We start from the raw sequence: 17408 nt of genomic DNA, 5'->3' as shown, positions 1-17408 counted from the left end.
TAGCCATTTTCAAAGTCACCATGGGAGGTAAATATATTTTCCATTAAAACATGATTTCAGTCTGAGATCTGTCTGAACTATTATTGCCTATAAACCTCAATAGCACAGATGTCATACAAAAATGAGAAAAATGTTTTATTCCTTTCTCAATTATTTCAGGAAATATGAATAAAATGAAATTATTGCATTGTTTGGTGTCTTTAGTACAAGGATGACAATATTTTAAAGTTGTTTGAATGGTACATTGAAATGATATATAAATTAAAATTTTAATATTAAGATTTTTTTCTCATATTATAACACAACAAGACTCACTAGGAAAGATAAGTCTTGACTAAGTTATTTTAAATTGGTTACCGTTTTCAATATTAAAGTGACTTTGTCTTCTTACCTGTATTTAATATAATTTTCTACCAAGATATTTAGTTCATGGAGAACTTGTTTTCTTCCTAGGGGAAAAAAAAAGCTGGAGACAAAGTAGTTGTAAAAACTGGTTTATTTTTTTAAAAATAAATACAAAAATATAAATATAAAACATTAGCAGATAGAATTTGATGAAATGAAATTGCACAAATGTTTGTATACCAGGTTGCATATCACACCTACTAACACCACATGTACATTTTTTTTCTTTTTAAATTTAATGTACAGAACAGGATATATCTTAAAATTTGTCTGCACCTTTTCAAAAGCTTCATTTGCAAGGGCAGAACATGTACCTAACAGAAGCGGCTCATTTCTGAGGTTGCTTAAGGGAGAACTATCCTGTTCATGTTTCTGAATTTTTTTTTTATTTACTAAGATGGACAACACTGAATTTCCATAGCTTTGGCTCTTGGAAGTGATTAAATAAAATGTCGCATATATTCTATGAGACATCCTACAGGAAAGAATTAATGCAATTAATAAACAAATTAAGAAATAAATGGGAAAGAATTGTGCTGAGTGGCAGGAAACGTCTCCTGATTATCAAATATGGTGAAGTGGAGACAGTGTCCTTCACGTCGCTTCCTCTTATTGAGCAGAACAGAAATCCAGGTTAGGAGTCTTTGTCACTGTCCCCACCGCCGTACATCTCCGCGAGCTTGTTAAACCTGGGGCCCCACTCCCGGAGGTAATCATAATTCTGGTCTCCTTCGGTGGTGCCTGACTCCAGGGAGCTCAGCGACTCAGCCACCGAGTCGTTGCCCTCATAGGCGTAGGTGGCCAGGGAGTCGTAGGGTGGCGCGGTGGGGTCCAGGTCATGCTCCTTGAGCCTCTCGGCGATGAAATCCCGCACATCCGTGTTGTCAGGCGCCGTGGGAGTCCTGCGTGGGATAAAGAGCGCTTCTGGCATGATGTCTCGCCGCAGCTTCTTTTCCTCGATCGCTGCAGGATTCCTCAGCGTGCCAATGTCAAAGGCCTGGGTGTCCTCCTCGCCACCACCTTCGTCATTGTAACTCACGATGTTGTCCCTGATGTCCTCCTTGGACAAGATCAGAGGTTCCTTCTTCCGCTGTCTCTTTAGAGCTGCAAACAGTACTACTATAACTTGAAAAAAAAAAAAAAAGGAGAGACATAAGAAGACCATTCAGAATGCTATCAAGCAAGTGGGAGCGCGAAAAAGGAGCATGAGTTATTGGGGTATTTTTTACTTCCCCATTTTTCCTTTCACGATCCATTTTTTTGGGGGGGGTTGGGGGAAGCAGAAGAGGGTTTAGTCAAGGTAGGTGATGTTCAAAAGCGGTGTTTCTGACTTATTGTTAAGGCACTGTAGAATCTTCCTTAAGTACAGTGCATATTTTATCTGTTTTTCTAAGAAGTGTTAGTTTCTGGTTGTTCGGAATATATGAGCCTTGTATAATAAAAAGTAAGATAGATGTTATACGAACATTAGAAAAGTTGAACTAAGCTTCATGTAAGATCCAAGTGGCTAAAATATGCCTGCATTTTCACATCCTTACCATTCTTAATAAGGTATAGAATATTGATTCTGTTAAATAACTGTGTTGATTGATTTATATAGCTTTGTTTCTTACTTTATTAAAAGAAGGCCTACATTATAGGAAATAAGACCCAGATGTTTAGACATAACATGGGTTTAGAGGTTTATGATGCTTTCCTTAGAAATATATATCTTGTAAGAGAACTCCCCCAAATTGTTAGATGACAGTACAACAAATATATTCAAGTCACTACACTGGATTAACTCCAAATCAATGCAGGGACCTTGGCCTGATACATTTTTTTTTTTTTTATTTTATTTTGGTGTTGGGTATGGACCTCAGGGCCTTGTGTTGGCAAGGCAGGAACTCTACCAACTGAGCTATATCCCCAGCCCAAGATACATTTTTAAAAAGTGTGTATACATAAGTTGAAATGTATATTGCTCACAAAGGACAGTTCTCCACTTTGATGAGACAGTAACAATAAGTATAAAAATAATACTGTTAATAACCAAAATAATGTTAATAACATGAACTCTAAGAGGAAGTTAACATCAAATTCTTCTGATTGCATTTAAATTTCCCACTATTATTTGCTGTTCCCAAACATTTAGATTCTGGTCCATTAAACTGATTTAGAGAAACAGATGGAAATTCAATTACATAGGTAAAAGAAGGGGAGAAATCTTGCTCTCTTATATATCTGTCCTTAGCCTCTTTTAGAAGAAATGTCTAAAGAATGGGGGAATTATGATATTTTTGTATCAAGATATTCTAAGTTCTGTTTGTTTCCTTATTTATTAACATGGAATTCTCAGACTATTGGTCTTCAAATCTGTGACAGGGCAAAAAAGAAACTTTTCTAATTCTACCAAAAGGAGTTTTAACCCACTGCTAAGTAATCTTGGCCTTAAAATGATAAAAAAAAAAAAAAAACAGCCCTTGATGAAGACAGAAAGCTGTTTATTATTCAGGTCTTTGGGAAAAATTAATTTTATTTTGCTTAAACTCATGTATTCATGCACCCATAAAATGTATGAAGTAAAGTTTTGAAACTCAGATTGATTATTATGAACAAAATGATTTTACTGAGTTAAAAAGCTTCTAATAATAAAAATTTAGTAATATTGATTCCAACTCCAAGTTCATTCCCTTGCTTCTTGGAATGTCAGATATAGTGTTTTCAATAAGGGTCAGAGGGATATCCAAAACAATAATTTGAAGCTAATGCATCTGGAGAGTAAATTTAATCTTATTCTTAACTCAAAAGCAGTTAAAAAGCAATTTACTCTAGGTTATAAAATCAAGAATCATTATTTTAGAGACAAGTAAATCAAATAAAGGGAGAGTTCATTTTTTCAGTGAACACATAAGACAGTGAGGCCTCAACCCAGCCATTATGAGAAAAAAACATGGACAAAAACTCCAAATATCACTGGAAAATTGTACACACAATCACCAAGAAGCAGGGTGCTTTGGTTCAACCTCTCACAAATTGATGGCCTTGGAGAATGCTTTAAATATTTCGAACATTCATCTTTATTGTGTATAAAGTGAAGATAACCATACATACTGCATACATTGTTTCATCAAATGAAAGATAAAAGTGTTTTTCATTATATTGTTGTTTACACTGTTTGACAAAAATCAACTTAATAAAAGCTTGCTACTCTTGATGTTATTCTTACTGGAGATTTTATATTTAATACATATTTCAGCAGAATGACTGAATATAATTTACATATAAATTATAAAGTCCTCAAATAGATTATTCATATTTGAACTTTTTGATTTAATTAATATAAAGTTTGCTTCTTGACTTCTCTTAATATGTTTAGAAATAAAGAAAAGTCAAATTATAAAAATAAACTTTTATCAATTCTCCCATATTCTGTTAAGTGAAATCATTTATTATTTTTGTTATATATGAAAATACCTCATAACTAAATATTTAAAAAAAAAAACACTTTTATTTATTTATTTATTTATTTATTTATTTATTTTTTGGCATTGGGAATTGGACCTAAGGATGCTTTTTATCACTGAGTTACATCCCCAATCCTTTTCCTTTTCTATTTTGAGACAGGCTCTCACTAAGTTGCCAAGTGCCTCCTTAAATTGCTTAGACTGTCCTGGAACTGTGATTCTATGCTCAACATTTTCAATTGTTGGGATTATATGAATGCACCACCATTCCAGTCAATAATACATATTTTTAAATGTGCACATTTTCATTTCCTAAACTACATGTAAATCTAATGTAAAGTCTAATGTGGTGGTACACACCTATAATCCCCATAAGACACTTAGTGAGAACCTGTCTGGGGGGTGGGGAGAAGCGGGGGATGCGGGGGTGAGGGGGATGGATCTCATTGTTAGAACACTCCTGGCATCAATTGCCAGTAAAAAACAAAACTAAAAAAAAAAAAAAAGGAAAAGAAACAAAGAAAGTTATGTAGAATTGATCATTCCATTAATTTAGTGATATGTATAATTTACCTTTGAGATATTTAATCACAGAGCTCTTGTATATACTATGAAAAAAAATGGAAAAAATCGAATCTTCTATGAAGGATTAGCTATATTATGGAATTAACACATATTTTTAATATTCTTTGTGGTTGCAATGTCTTTGTTATTGGTCCTAACTTCACATAAAAAGGTGCTGTCTTTTTTATAACAGTAAAAATTGTTAAAATAAATTATTGTAAAGATTATTTTAGAATTTGAAATGAAGGCTTAATTATTAAATTAACTTTAATGTAAGTATGAAAAATTGATAATAAGTATAGTTATGCTGGTGAGAAGTCCTATACTAGATCAAATTTGTGAATTGTGTTTCTAACAGAATGTATCTTAAACCTTATCATTGTTGTTTTACTCTTACTGAGATTTGCTGATATCTAACTTTCAGAGTTGAGGTTAAAATCTTATCATACTCTTCCAGCTTCTACCCTCCTCCTGAATTAGAGTTTGGCAGATGATCCAAAATGAAACAACACCATAGAGTTACTACAGGGCTCAGGAGAGCAGTGATGGACCAGCTATAAACTAATTGGAGGTACCAATCATTGATTTTTTTTCAAGAATTGCAATCACCTGTCTCTCAACTTTCTAAAATCTAACAAAGCTATTCTGCCCTCAACCCTTCTTGCTTTTTCATTACTTATTTCATATATTGTAATGACAGTATTAAAGCTGCTTTTTTTACATTTTGATTCACATATGAATGATGAAAAGTCTCACTGCTTCTATATTCTGGCTGGATATCCTAAAACTTTGGTGTTAGTTTGGGCAAGGGACTATTCTAATAGCAATATTCCTTGTTTAAAATCATACTACAGTAAGCATCCTAGAAGATGATTCAATTTTCTTTAAAGTTTCTTACCCAGCAGAATAATGATGCAGAGGAGAATGGCGATCAAGGCCCCAGTGCTGAGACCAGCAGGGAGGAGCAGGGCTTCTGCATTGCAGGACTGCATGTTGCCTTGGCTGTCACAGGCACATACTCTGATGGTCAGTGTGCCTGTGCTGCTCTGAATTGGGTAATCATTGTCTGAGATCACCACAGGCAAGAGATAGGTACTTATTTCATGTCTATTGAAGCCATTTTTTCGAGTTAAAATTCTGGCAGTGTTATCTAAAATAAATTTTAAAACATTACAAATGTTTGTTTCATATAGTAAACTGATAACTCATTGTGATTGCCAGGATTGTATATATAAATAAAACTCTCTTCATAAAAAAATATAAAACCATTATAAAGTTTTCTATTACATATGTGCAATGCCATTAAACAAGACAAATAAGGTAGTTCAAAGAATCTAACATTATGGATTGATTACTAACTAGCTTTTCAAAAATTATCCCATAGTATTTTCAAAATGGTGAGTTTGTATAAGTAAATATCAAGTTTACATAGATGAGAAGGGTTTTTTTACTGTTTTCTGAAAATCTGCTTTGTAGACCAAAAGAAAATATTATTTTCTTTCATTTTTTCATTTACACACATACAGCATATCTCAATCCAATATTCATGAAGAAAATAGGATTGGATACATTGTAAGCATTATTACATTGTTTAAAGCAATAAAATAGTCAAAATCCATGAAGAATCTCAATACATACCCAGCAGCATGCAAATTATTTAACATTTCTGAGCATTGATTTCCACTCATTCAAACAAACACATAACTTAAAGCATGTATATAACTGAAAGTAATAACAGAAAGCCTGGGCTAACTCTTAGAAGTGCCTAATAAAGTTCCAGACTGAAGTAAAGATTTAATAAAGACAAATATCCCACTACCTAGCATATTATACTACTGACTTTTTCTTTACCTGGTAATTCACCTAGTATTCTCACATGGAATTTGTGGGATTAAAAAGAAAAAAAGACTTCTATCCCCAAACAAGTAATATTTAAAAAATAATTGGTATGATAGTTTCTATCCTGGTTGTTTTCCCAGAGAAGTTAGTTTTGTTTAGTCAGCCCTGCAGAGTTGTTTAAAATGCCAATATAGGGAGGGAGTCAGTGAGCTGCTAAATCAAACAAACAGGAGAGAAAAAAAATAGTGGTAATCTGTTGCAAGTACAGTGGTTGAATACAAAATAATCTATTCCTTAATTATGAGTTGGAACTTAATGATACCAGTTAACTACATAAGCTGGGAAAGCAGATTAACAAAATAACATGCACATAAACAAATTTTAAAATTTATCTTTCAATAACTATTTTTTCCCCTGAAATACCTTAAGATAATATGAGCATACATATGGTACTTTTAGAATCTTGCTTGTCTAATTTTTAATTTTTTTTAACAAATGGTTGAGCCTTAGTTTTGTAATAGTTTTGACAGGTTGAGGGACCAAATAAAGTTTGACTCATTTCAAATTATTTCATGGAATATTTAGAAATTCATGATATAATTTTTGACCTATGATAGAATAAATAAAATTAATTTTAAACAGGAATAACATAGAAATAAGGGAGTTTAAGGCAAATATTAATAAATACAAGGCTAGAAAATTAACACTAAGGTGGTATATATGCTATTTCAATTTTTTAAAAAAACTTCACCCAGTATCACAGCATAATTAATTTTATATGATTAGGTTAAATATTCTGGTTTATATTCTGTGGGCTTATTTCCTGCTTTGAGTACCGTATATAGATTGAAGAACTCTTGGTAATATTTGTCAAAAATTAATTAAGGCTGGTCTTGAGTGGTTTCCCCAATAACTTTGAAATGCCATGCTAAGACAATACTATTTCATGTCTATATCACTTTTTAATAACCAGTGCTCAGTTTCACTGGAGCAGGGAGAAAATTAAAATACAACAAGAAGCAGGTACTGTCAATTCAATACTATAAATTCAGTACTAGGGACAGCTCCAGTCTAAATTCAATGTTTGATTACTGTCATGTATAACAACAACAACAACAAAACTCAATGTATCTGTTGCCAGGTTCAGCAAATTAAAAAGTAGGATGTTGTTTATCTCTAATTCAGACTTAATCTCTAATTCATATTTCATATGAATGTCTGCAATTCATATTTAGAAATTAAATATTCATTCTGCATTTTGACTGCCACCTTTGTGTTAATTTTTTTCAACTTGATAACTTTAGGTGTTTGGAGTGACAGAAAACATGAACATTTTAATAAATTCCTATTTAATAAAAAAACAGATGTTGACAATAGATACCCCCCCTTTCAGTTGGTTTTTGCTAAGATTCTACCAGATGAAATAGCTTGAATAAAGGTTGGCACAATGTAAAATGACCTATTATCTTAAATTATTTGCTGGTACTTTGAAAACTACCTAGATTCTGATTCTGCCAACACACATCATGCATTGTGAAGAAAGCACTACATACATGCCAATGTGGTTATGAGGCTTATTTAAAAATACACAAATCTGCAGCCATTCTAAAACTCATGTCTTTTAGCAAACAGAAGCTTGCATAGTTAGCTTAACATAAAATACAATAAGTCCAGTAGAGATCTGACAACATAATTTTTTTTAACTAGAATGACTCCAATGACATATTTATCAGGGAACAGAGCTGTTCAACTTTTAAACAATCATAACTATTCTGTAAAATGTGTTTTATTTTTATGAGACTATGAGAAAAATTAATTTCTGAAAAATAAAATTTGTATACTATAAGGACAACAGCATACCTTGCAATGCCTTTGCATCATATTTTCTAAGGGGCTAGTGAGGCTACATCACATTCTTACTCTTCCTTTATGCCTACTTGGCTTCAATAAACCTGCTGCTATTCAATCTCATCAGAGTTTGCATAACACTTTAACTGAGTTACTTATTTCTCCATTCATATTTTCTATATCTTTTCTTAGGCAAAGTGATTATTTCTAGCCTTTCTAATCATTTCAACATCAATCTCATTGTTCATATCTACACAGACACTTCCCTCATGTAGTTTATTAAATGAAAGAGAGCTAACATTTTCAAACAAGACATTATCATGAAATATAATTAACTATCAGATAAAAACAAAATTTCATAATGCAGATCAATAAATTGATAGATCATGTATATTATAATAGTTACTTTAGAAGAAATTTCCAGTTAATGTCATGTTATATCATAATGAACAATTTCTAAAACTTACCTTCATTATCCTGTACTGTGAAGTTTGGATTGACAGCAGCTAAACTGAAGAAAAATTTCTGACCACCTAAAGGGTCATCTTTGTCTACTGCACTTATAGTCTGTATTAGCTGTAGGAGAGAAAAATATTATATAGTCATCAAAAATACACATGTATAATCTGCTTTTGTAATACATAATTTTAAAAAATTTGCTTTGTAGAAAAATTTAAAAGAATTTATTTTGCTCATGGTGAATAAAACTTAATGATCATTTTCTTTTTAATGATATTTCTCTTCTACCACTCAGTCCCACTTATTTCTCTCTCATAAATATTGTCTTTTCCTTCAAAATGGTAAATTGTAAGATATTATATTTTTTTGAGGGCTTGTATATTTAAATGTAGAACTAGTATGTATTTCACATAAATCTAAACATTGATTGGGAAGAGTTGATCTGATGTAGGAAAAATTGTGGAAATAAAAATATTGCTTTGCTCCTCCCCAAAGTTAGGTGCAACATAATAAAAGAAAATAGATACTTCATACATAATGTTGAATATAAATTTTACAAAGAAAAGTTTATATATTATTTTCTACTGTGATAGCAATAGTTTGCTTCATTTGCACTTTAAATACAATTATATATTTTTAAATTCAAGATATGTATTATATGGGGAAATGGTAATTGGTTTTAATATAAGAGTTAATAAAAAACTGTCTGATAACAGTGGAAAATTTAACAGTTTATACATAATCATATCATTGTTTTTGATATAGTATATGATTGATACTATATAAATATATAATATATGTAACAGTTATGTATTTGGATCGGTATATGATTTCTTTATTCTTTAAGTTACATATGAAATAATTTTTTTTGTTTTAAAAAATATTTCAATTATTATCAGGGTTTCAAAAGTTGCTTCTTATGCATATTGATGTCTATTTATGCCTGTAAAAATCATCAAATATGCTTAATTAAAAGGAATATGCTTTTTAATGCATCAATTCAATTTAACTTTGTGTGAATAGTTGGTGGAAATATTTGTTGCTAAGGTTTTCTTGATTTAATTAGGGATTTCAAGTTTAAAACATTAAACAAAACAAGAAATAAATTAAGAGATCATTATAACCATTCTTATTTTCTTTCAAAGTTTGCTACATCAACAGAAATGTGAAAAATTTCAAGTATTAACTTTTAAAATTATTTTACTCATTTATCAAAAATGACACAAGAATTTAATTAAGACATGCAAAAATATGTTTATTACCTAGAAATAAGCATCAAAAATTATTTAAAACTAAATTAGTTTAAAACAATTTAAAAATATATTTGACTAAATCTTATTTATAATAAGTTTAAATAGAAGCCAGACTTATAAAATATAAAAATGGTATAGGAGTTAATTAAAGATAAAAACATAAAAAAGGTATTAAAACTACTCAAGAATTATTAACTCATTTACCAAAGAATTTCTTAACTGATTTGTATCTATCAAATATACTTAAAAGATTTATTTTTAAAATTTTGATTCATAAGGGTATATTGAAGAGAAATAAATGAAATAACATATCTTGAAAGACAACAGAGTAGTTCAAATTCCTAGTCACAAAGATTTCTATATGAATACACCTATAAACACAAGAAAGAGCTAATTTATTTAGAATAAAAACTACAATTTCTCAAAATAAACATATGATTGTAACTGTTATTACAAATAACAATTGCAGTTCATTTTTATCCTCAAAATAATACAATAATACATTTCTGAGGACATATATCCACATCTTTAAATATATGTAAACCATAAAGTTTTATATAAAATGCTCAATGATATTTTAATGAAAAAGTCAATTCATTGATTTAAAAGTCAGTGGTTAATTGATATACTTTGTGATGAAAGGAGTAATTCCAATTCATATTAAAGTTACAAAAAACAGAATCACATTTTGCAGAATCCCTATCATTTTATAATAAATTTTATGACTCTAAGACTTCTCTGTTGCAAATAGAGGTACTGCTTCATAAGATTTTTTTTTTAGACATACTTTGCTTTAGTGTTTAACCCCTTTATTTTCAAAATTTACCTTTCAATTTAACCCCACTTTCTATTCCAATCATACATTCAAAATCACAAAACTATTGTTTGGGTTAAGTGTGCCATAAAGACTAGCAATCAATATCAGAAGTTCACAACAAGAAGTAGATAAAACTTTTCTGCTGGCTCTCTATATGAACACTCAATATTTTATTTCTACTGGAGACAAATCATTTTAATCCAGTTGCAATGAAACAATTTATCACACTTAGGAAACAAATGAACACAAGCTGGTGATATCCAATATTCATTTTGAGCTATGGAAAAGAGATATAGGTAACTCTTTCTTAGCTTTTCTTCTTGACAATAATATAATTGTTTATATTATCATTGTATTTTTACATTTGATATAAGCATTAAGAATATTTCAGTGATCATACTACAACCAAATGTGGAATAATGAGTGGATTTTAATGTATTTGAAATTAAACAAGTAGTTATTATGCTTTAATGTTTTAGCTAGGAGTTTTTGTTGATGAAAAAAACCTTTCTTTTATTCTGGAAAACTTCAATCTTTTAGCTGTTAGGAAGTAACTAAATATTGTCCTATGAAAAATACGTGAAACGATTTTTGGTTTGATAAAGTCTTGGTTGCTATCTGGTTTGATATTTGCTGTCAGTGGTATTAGCTTTAATAAGGTGCTTAGTAAACAGTAAATATAAACAGCAACTCTCCCTGGAGAGATTCCTTGGGAAAGGTTCTTTGTGATTAACATGGTATTTTCTTCATCTAGACTTGGAAAATTATTAAATACATTTTACCGACTGCAGGAGTGAAGGTAAGTGAGGGAAACCGAAGGGAAGTAAAAGACCTATTGTTCCTTCCTTCAAGGTCCTGTCTCTCTGAGGTAGAAAGGTGAGAATTTAAGTAACCCTGTTAGGCAGGAGACGACCGACTTCTAATACTTCATCAGTTGCAAACTGCATCCTATCTAAGAAAGTCTTGTATGCTTAGACCAAGGAAGAGCTAAGGCCAGGAAATAAGGAGGAGGAGGGAGTGGCAATTAGTTTTATTTCTGTCTTATCAATTTGTCTGCACACCAAATGAATGGAATTATTCCCCATTTTGTTTTTCTAAGTGCTACTTAAAGAGCACTTAATTTGCAGGAGTACTGGGTGGACTGCAATTCTCTATAAATAACTGCAGCATTCCCAGACATCCTAATCCTCCTTTCTTAGGAGGAGGGGAGGCCAAGCTAATGAGTGATTATCATAAAAGGCACAGAGAAGAAGTTTATCAAATAATCACTTTAAGTTTGCAAGCTTGGATGTCAGAACCTAGAATTCTATCATTTATTATAACATTTTTGTATAAGCAGAACTAGTTTTCAGCCAATGAGAACACGGTGGTATTTTACGAACTGGTCATATTAACAATAACTAGTGTGGAAGACTTGTACATGCAGTCAATTAGACAAGAATTATTAATCATGTCCTTTCTATCAGCATAGTTAAGGTAGGCTAACTGCTTTTTATTAAAATCATCTTTCTTTGGATTATTTTTCTTCATTATGCCAACTAGGTTTTACACGTACAGAAAGTCTGGAGCATTACTGAGCCAACTATAGTTAAAAAGAGAAAAGGCACTGGAAAATAAACACAATTCTTTATTTTGTATATTTTGAATACATTTGTAAGTCTGCATTTATACTAATTGAAATGCTCTGAAAAGATATCTCTTGAAAATCAAATAGAATAATCATAGAGGGAGCAATGAATGCAGTAGTAGCAAAATGGGTAATTTATCTCTTAGAGAAAATATTTTAACTTATCTCATGCTGAGTCTTCCAAGCAGAGGACTATTTTGAATGGTATTTTAGGGTGGACACTGTTTCATTAAGAAGTTGGAAGTAGCTAAGTCATTTAAATATTCCCAATTAAACACTTCTATAATATTTTCAAGTTAAAAAAAAAGGAATCCAATTGCAGCCATTTTACCATTTCTCACAATAGACAGGCTATTGAATTCCTGTTAGTATATTCAAAAGGAAGTATTCGAGTTATTCCACAATATAATTTGCATAAAAATATAACAAGGACATTGATGTTTATAAAAGCATCAAATGATGTCAAAACACAATACAGCTTCATGATGGCTTCTCTTTCTCTAATAAAATACATTGGATTCCCAATTATTATTTATAACATGCAGCTTCCTTCTGTGAAGATAGCACTCAAAGCAATTAAGAACAGTCTTTTCAGCCATATATTCTGGAGCTTTTTAAACAACAAAATGAGTCCACTGAGGAAAAGATTTAAATAATTATAAACAAAGCTGATGTAGGGAGAATGCTTTAAAAGACTAAAACTGAGTCATTAAGCACTTTACATGTTGGTGTAATGATGAAAACCAATGTATAAGCAAATTCTGCTGCCCTACTTCAAAATGTATTTGCACATTTATCTGAATATTGATGGAATGCTTCAAAGATTTCATGCATTTGTTGCTGGGTTTTCACAAACTTTCATTCCCATTTCTCTAGCAATTTCAATATTTACCTAATGGTACAGCAGAGGATTCTAGTTTGCTCATGTTTTCGAAAGCTTTAAAAGTTGAAGTTGTGGGGCTGGGGATGTGACTCAAGCGGTAGCGCGCTTGCCTGGCAGGCGCGAGGTGCTGAGTTCGATCCTCAGCAACACAAAAAAATAAAAAATAAAGATGTTGTGTCCACCGAAAAATAAAAAATAAACAAATATTAAAAAATTCTCTCTCTCTCTCTCTTTCTCTCTTTCTCTCTGAAGTTGTTTCTATACATTTGTGTGCAAATGATAATGTATTTTCTTTTCACCAGAACTTTAGGAAGGAATTAAGAAACCTGGTACACTGCTATTTTAGATACTCTCAATTTTAAAAACATGTCACCGTTTGAAAATATTGCAGGGAGTATATGTGAGGGTTCCTAACCCTTTTTCATTCATTCCTGTCAAGTTTGTGAAAATAAAACATTTAATACAGAACTGCCCTGTGTTTTCAATCTTCCAGTTGCTCACCTGTCCTGGTCTGGCATTTTCACATACAAAAGTGTCATAGAACACAGCAAATTGTGGGGCATTGTCATTAACATCCAAAATTCTCACAAAAACAGCTACACGAGTTGTCTCTTTGGGATTGTCTAGAAAAAATAAAGGAGAATTTTTGTTTAGGAATGCATGTTTGTGCACCAGATTTAATTTATATACGCATCTTATGGATATTTAAGTGCTCACATACCAATAAACATTTCGTTCATTCTCCTAACATAATGAGCAAATGCAATGAAGAAATTTACTGCAGAGCCTAATTAAGTAGTCATGAATTCAGTTAATATTGAGCACAAGGGGATTATTTTTACTTTGTAAAAAAATTAACAGTAAAACCTAGTATAATTGAGCTCATATCTGTGTCTTTACTGTCCAAATATACAAGCTGTGAATAAATGTTTATTACATAATTTTTACATATAACTTATTTAATCTTTAACATTTTTTTTTTGAGATGAAGAACTATTTTTAGATGAAGAACTATTTTTAAATAAATTAGTTACTTATCCAAGATCAATAAATCCTTGTTCTACTAAAAACCTATTTTTTGACTATGATAATTAAAATGTATTCTAATAGCAACATTCAAATTGCTTCTTGGAAATTATAATATATGGCTACTAATTCTACAATGTGATAGAATATTTACCCTGGGATATAAAGTTTCAGACATTTTATTTATATAGTCATGAATGATACCATTTCAACAGCCATGACTTGATTTTGCATAACAATTTATTGGTTCTAAATTAGCTCTACAAACAAATGGCAAGCTAATAATGATGTCTTTACTACAAATGCTAAAATAAAGAGCATCAAAATTTCCAAGTAAAGTGATGCAGATAAAATATTTTGATTTGTAAAGGAAATAAAAAAATGTTCCTTATTTACCTTAGCTTGAGTAACAAACCTATACTAGTCACAATTGCATCATCTTCATTGTAGATTTTTCTAAGCAGTTTTATTGATATCTGAGTGTTTTAACATTTTAAAATTATGTTATAGTTATTCAGACTTAAATACAAATATCACAATCTTTAGATAAAATCCAACTTCTTTGAAAACTTTGACAAAGTAGAGGAACAACATTAGAAAATAGATAGAAATGTTGAAGAAACATCTGCAATTCCATGTCCCTTCCAGCACCACTGAAAACAGTAAAGAAATGGATACAACCTAAGTGTCTGTCAACTGATTAATGGATAAAGAAAATGTGGTACATATACACAATGGAATATTATTTGATTCTGAAAAAGAATCAATTGCTGTCTTTGGCAACAATCTGGAAGTAACTGGAGATTGATGTATTCAGTGAAATAAGCCAGACACAAAAAGACAAGTACTTCATGATTTCACTCATATGTTAAATCTCAAAAAGTTGAATGCATAAAAGTTGAGAGTATAATGCTGATTACCAGAGGCTGTAAAAAGTAGAGAAGTGAGAAAAAATAAGAAAAGGTTGATCAATGGATACAAAGTTATAGTTACAAAGTAGTAAGAAATTCTGGTGTGCTTATGCTCAGGAGGGGCAATACAGATAACAACAATGTGCTATATATTTTAGAAACCCAGAAGAAAGGATTTTGGAAGTTTCCATCATAAAGAAATTATAAATATTTGAGGAGAAGCATATGTTTAACCTGATTAAACACCATGCCATATGTGTGTATATGAATATGTATATATTTTAATATAAAATATTAAGTGGAATCCCACTAATATGTACATTTTTTGTTTTTAATGTATCAGTTAAAACTAAATTTAAAAGAAGAAAAGGGAAATTAGCTTTATAAAAGCCGAAAGAGTATATTTAACAAACTTATTAAGTGATATAAACCAAAAAGAGCTATGGATATTATCATTTGCCTTTAGAAAATTTGTCTGACTTCCTAATTTTAACTAAATAATTTTCAGATACAAAAAATACTGTCATATGCAAACAGAGTATATATTACTGTTGAAAAGAATTCTTCTTCCAGCTACGTGTAATTGTATTGTTATTAATATAATAATTTCAGCTTTTTAAAAATAATGTGTAAGAACTGATTTCTTAGCAGGCATATTTACAAGTCTGAAGTAGTAAAAAGGAAGGCAAATAGGATTCTAAATCTATCTGAAGTATATTCAACTTCTGTTCCTCTTTCCAAGAGGGAATTTAAAATGCATCTCCTTGACACTCCTCTTAAATCTTAGCTCTGACTTCTTAATCCACATATGTTGTGTTGACAGGTTCTAATTTCCTGTTTGTAATATATGGCTGCATGCCCTCCACCTTTTCCTGCATCAGGTGGCTGAGAGTTCATACCCTGGAGGTAAACTGAGCTTCTTTTATATCCAAGTCCACTCATGTTCACGCATTGTGACTTTGCCCAATGCCTTATTACTCAGTATGTGTAAAAACACAGGGCTTCTGATCTCACATAGTTATTTGGAAAATTAGGTGTGATAAAGCAGGAAAAGTTCTTGTCAGAGCATCAGTTTGATGACTAGTACTTCAAACATGTTAAATGTTATGAACATCATCTTTATTACCAATATCATGTATTCATGGCTATTTTATAAGAGTTTGTGCAATCTTTCTCCATGTAATGCATTCACACATTAAAAACCTGTTAACAAGCTTTCTCACAATCACATGGGTCTGAAGAGGTCCCCATTGGGAAGAAGAAGAGGGAAAAGGAAAATAAACAGAAAAATATTTTCCATTGTATCTGCACCTTTATCTGTCTCATACTATTCATAAGACCCAGAGGTAGAGTACTCACCAAAAATGGACCCCTTCATACCTGTTGCTATGAAGAAGAGTGGAAATGCACACTTCTTCCATTTCTCTAGAACATGCTCTTTAATCTACTGCTATAGTAAGTGGACATAAACAAAATGTGTATTTCAATATAAAGTGTGACATAAAAGTAACTCTTGTTGGTAGCAATTCAATCACTAGCTATGTCACAGAAAACAAGAAGAAAAAGGAAAGTTTCAAGCCTCAAAAATGGCTTTGTTAGACTTTGCCCTAACACAATATGTAGATTCTTTAGCCTCTTTCCAAATAGCCCAAGGATCTTCAAATCAAAAGCTAAAGCCACAGGGATGAATGTATTTGTAAAGCATTGGGTCTGGCATCACCTATTAAAAAAGCAATATATATATTTGCTGGCAAATGTCATGGCTTATGTATAAATAAACAAACAAAGCATTCTGAGAATGCAGAATCATACAGAAGAGCTGCTGGCATATATTTACCACTTGAGTCTCCCTCAGAGTCCTTTAGGCAAGCAGGAGAGTAATACAATGTACCAGCAACAAAGGATCTTAAAATGTGTGTGCTGAGGTGAGACTATGCCTAGAATTCAAAAAGCTTTTGCAAATCTCTAAATAGAGAAAAGTCTTCAATTATTGTCTAGATACCCCAGATTTTCAAAAATGGAACTGTTGCACATGCTTAGGACACAACTTTTTTTTACTAATACATAATGGAGTCCTTCCTTCCTATACCAAGCTCCATTGTCCTCAGAGTGTATTGAAATGATTATAGCTAAATTTTCTTGAAGGAACTCTTTGGCTACTACAATAAATGTGTTCTGAAACTTCAAGTTTATTATTAAGACCCTGATTGTGTCCTTAATTTTAGATTATTTTCATTCCCTGCATGGCATTTTAAAATATTTTTTAAGGACGAAAAGGGGAATTATGCCATGGAATAATGCACTAAATAATTACTTGCAGTAGTTAGCAC

The 17408-nt window shown here is 31.3% G+C and overlaps 1 protein-coding gene across 2 annotated transcripts in view; it reads right to left on the bottom strand.

The window, feature by feature from the left end:
- Nucleotides 1-478: 478 nt before the first annotated feature.
- LOC107151185 (cadherin-10) overlaps nucleotides 479-17408 on the bottom strand; it is a 163250-nt gene continuing 146320 nt past the window's right edge. The window contains exons 9-12 of one of the 2 annotated variants that reach the window (XM_015496428.2): nucleotides 13643-13764; nucleotides 8570-8678; nucleotides 5314-5565; nucleotides 479-1524 (exon numbers count right to left, since the gene is read on the bottom strand). In XM_015496428.2, coding sequence (XP_015351914.1) covers nucleotides 1040-1524; nucleotides 5314-5565; nucleotides 8570-8678; nucleotides 13643-13764 — 968 coding nt within the window. In that variant the 3' untranslated portion in view covers nucleotides 479-1039. Of the gene's footprint in view, nucleotides 1531-5313; nucleotides 5566-8569; nucleotides 8679-13642; nucleotides 13765-17408 lie in introns of both variants that reach the window. The other variant, XM_015496427.2, reaches the window with a different exon arrangement.

Source organism: Marmota marmota, unplaced genomic scaffold (assembly GCF_001458135.2).
Source record: "Marmota marmota marmota unplaced genomic scaffold, marMar, whole genome shotgun sequence".
Taxonomy (NCBI): Eukaryota; Metazoa; Chordata; class Mammalia; order Rodentia; family Sciuridae; genus Marmota; species Marmota marmota.
This window is presented reverse-complemented; position numbering and strand designations above follow the sequence as displayed.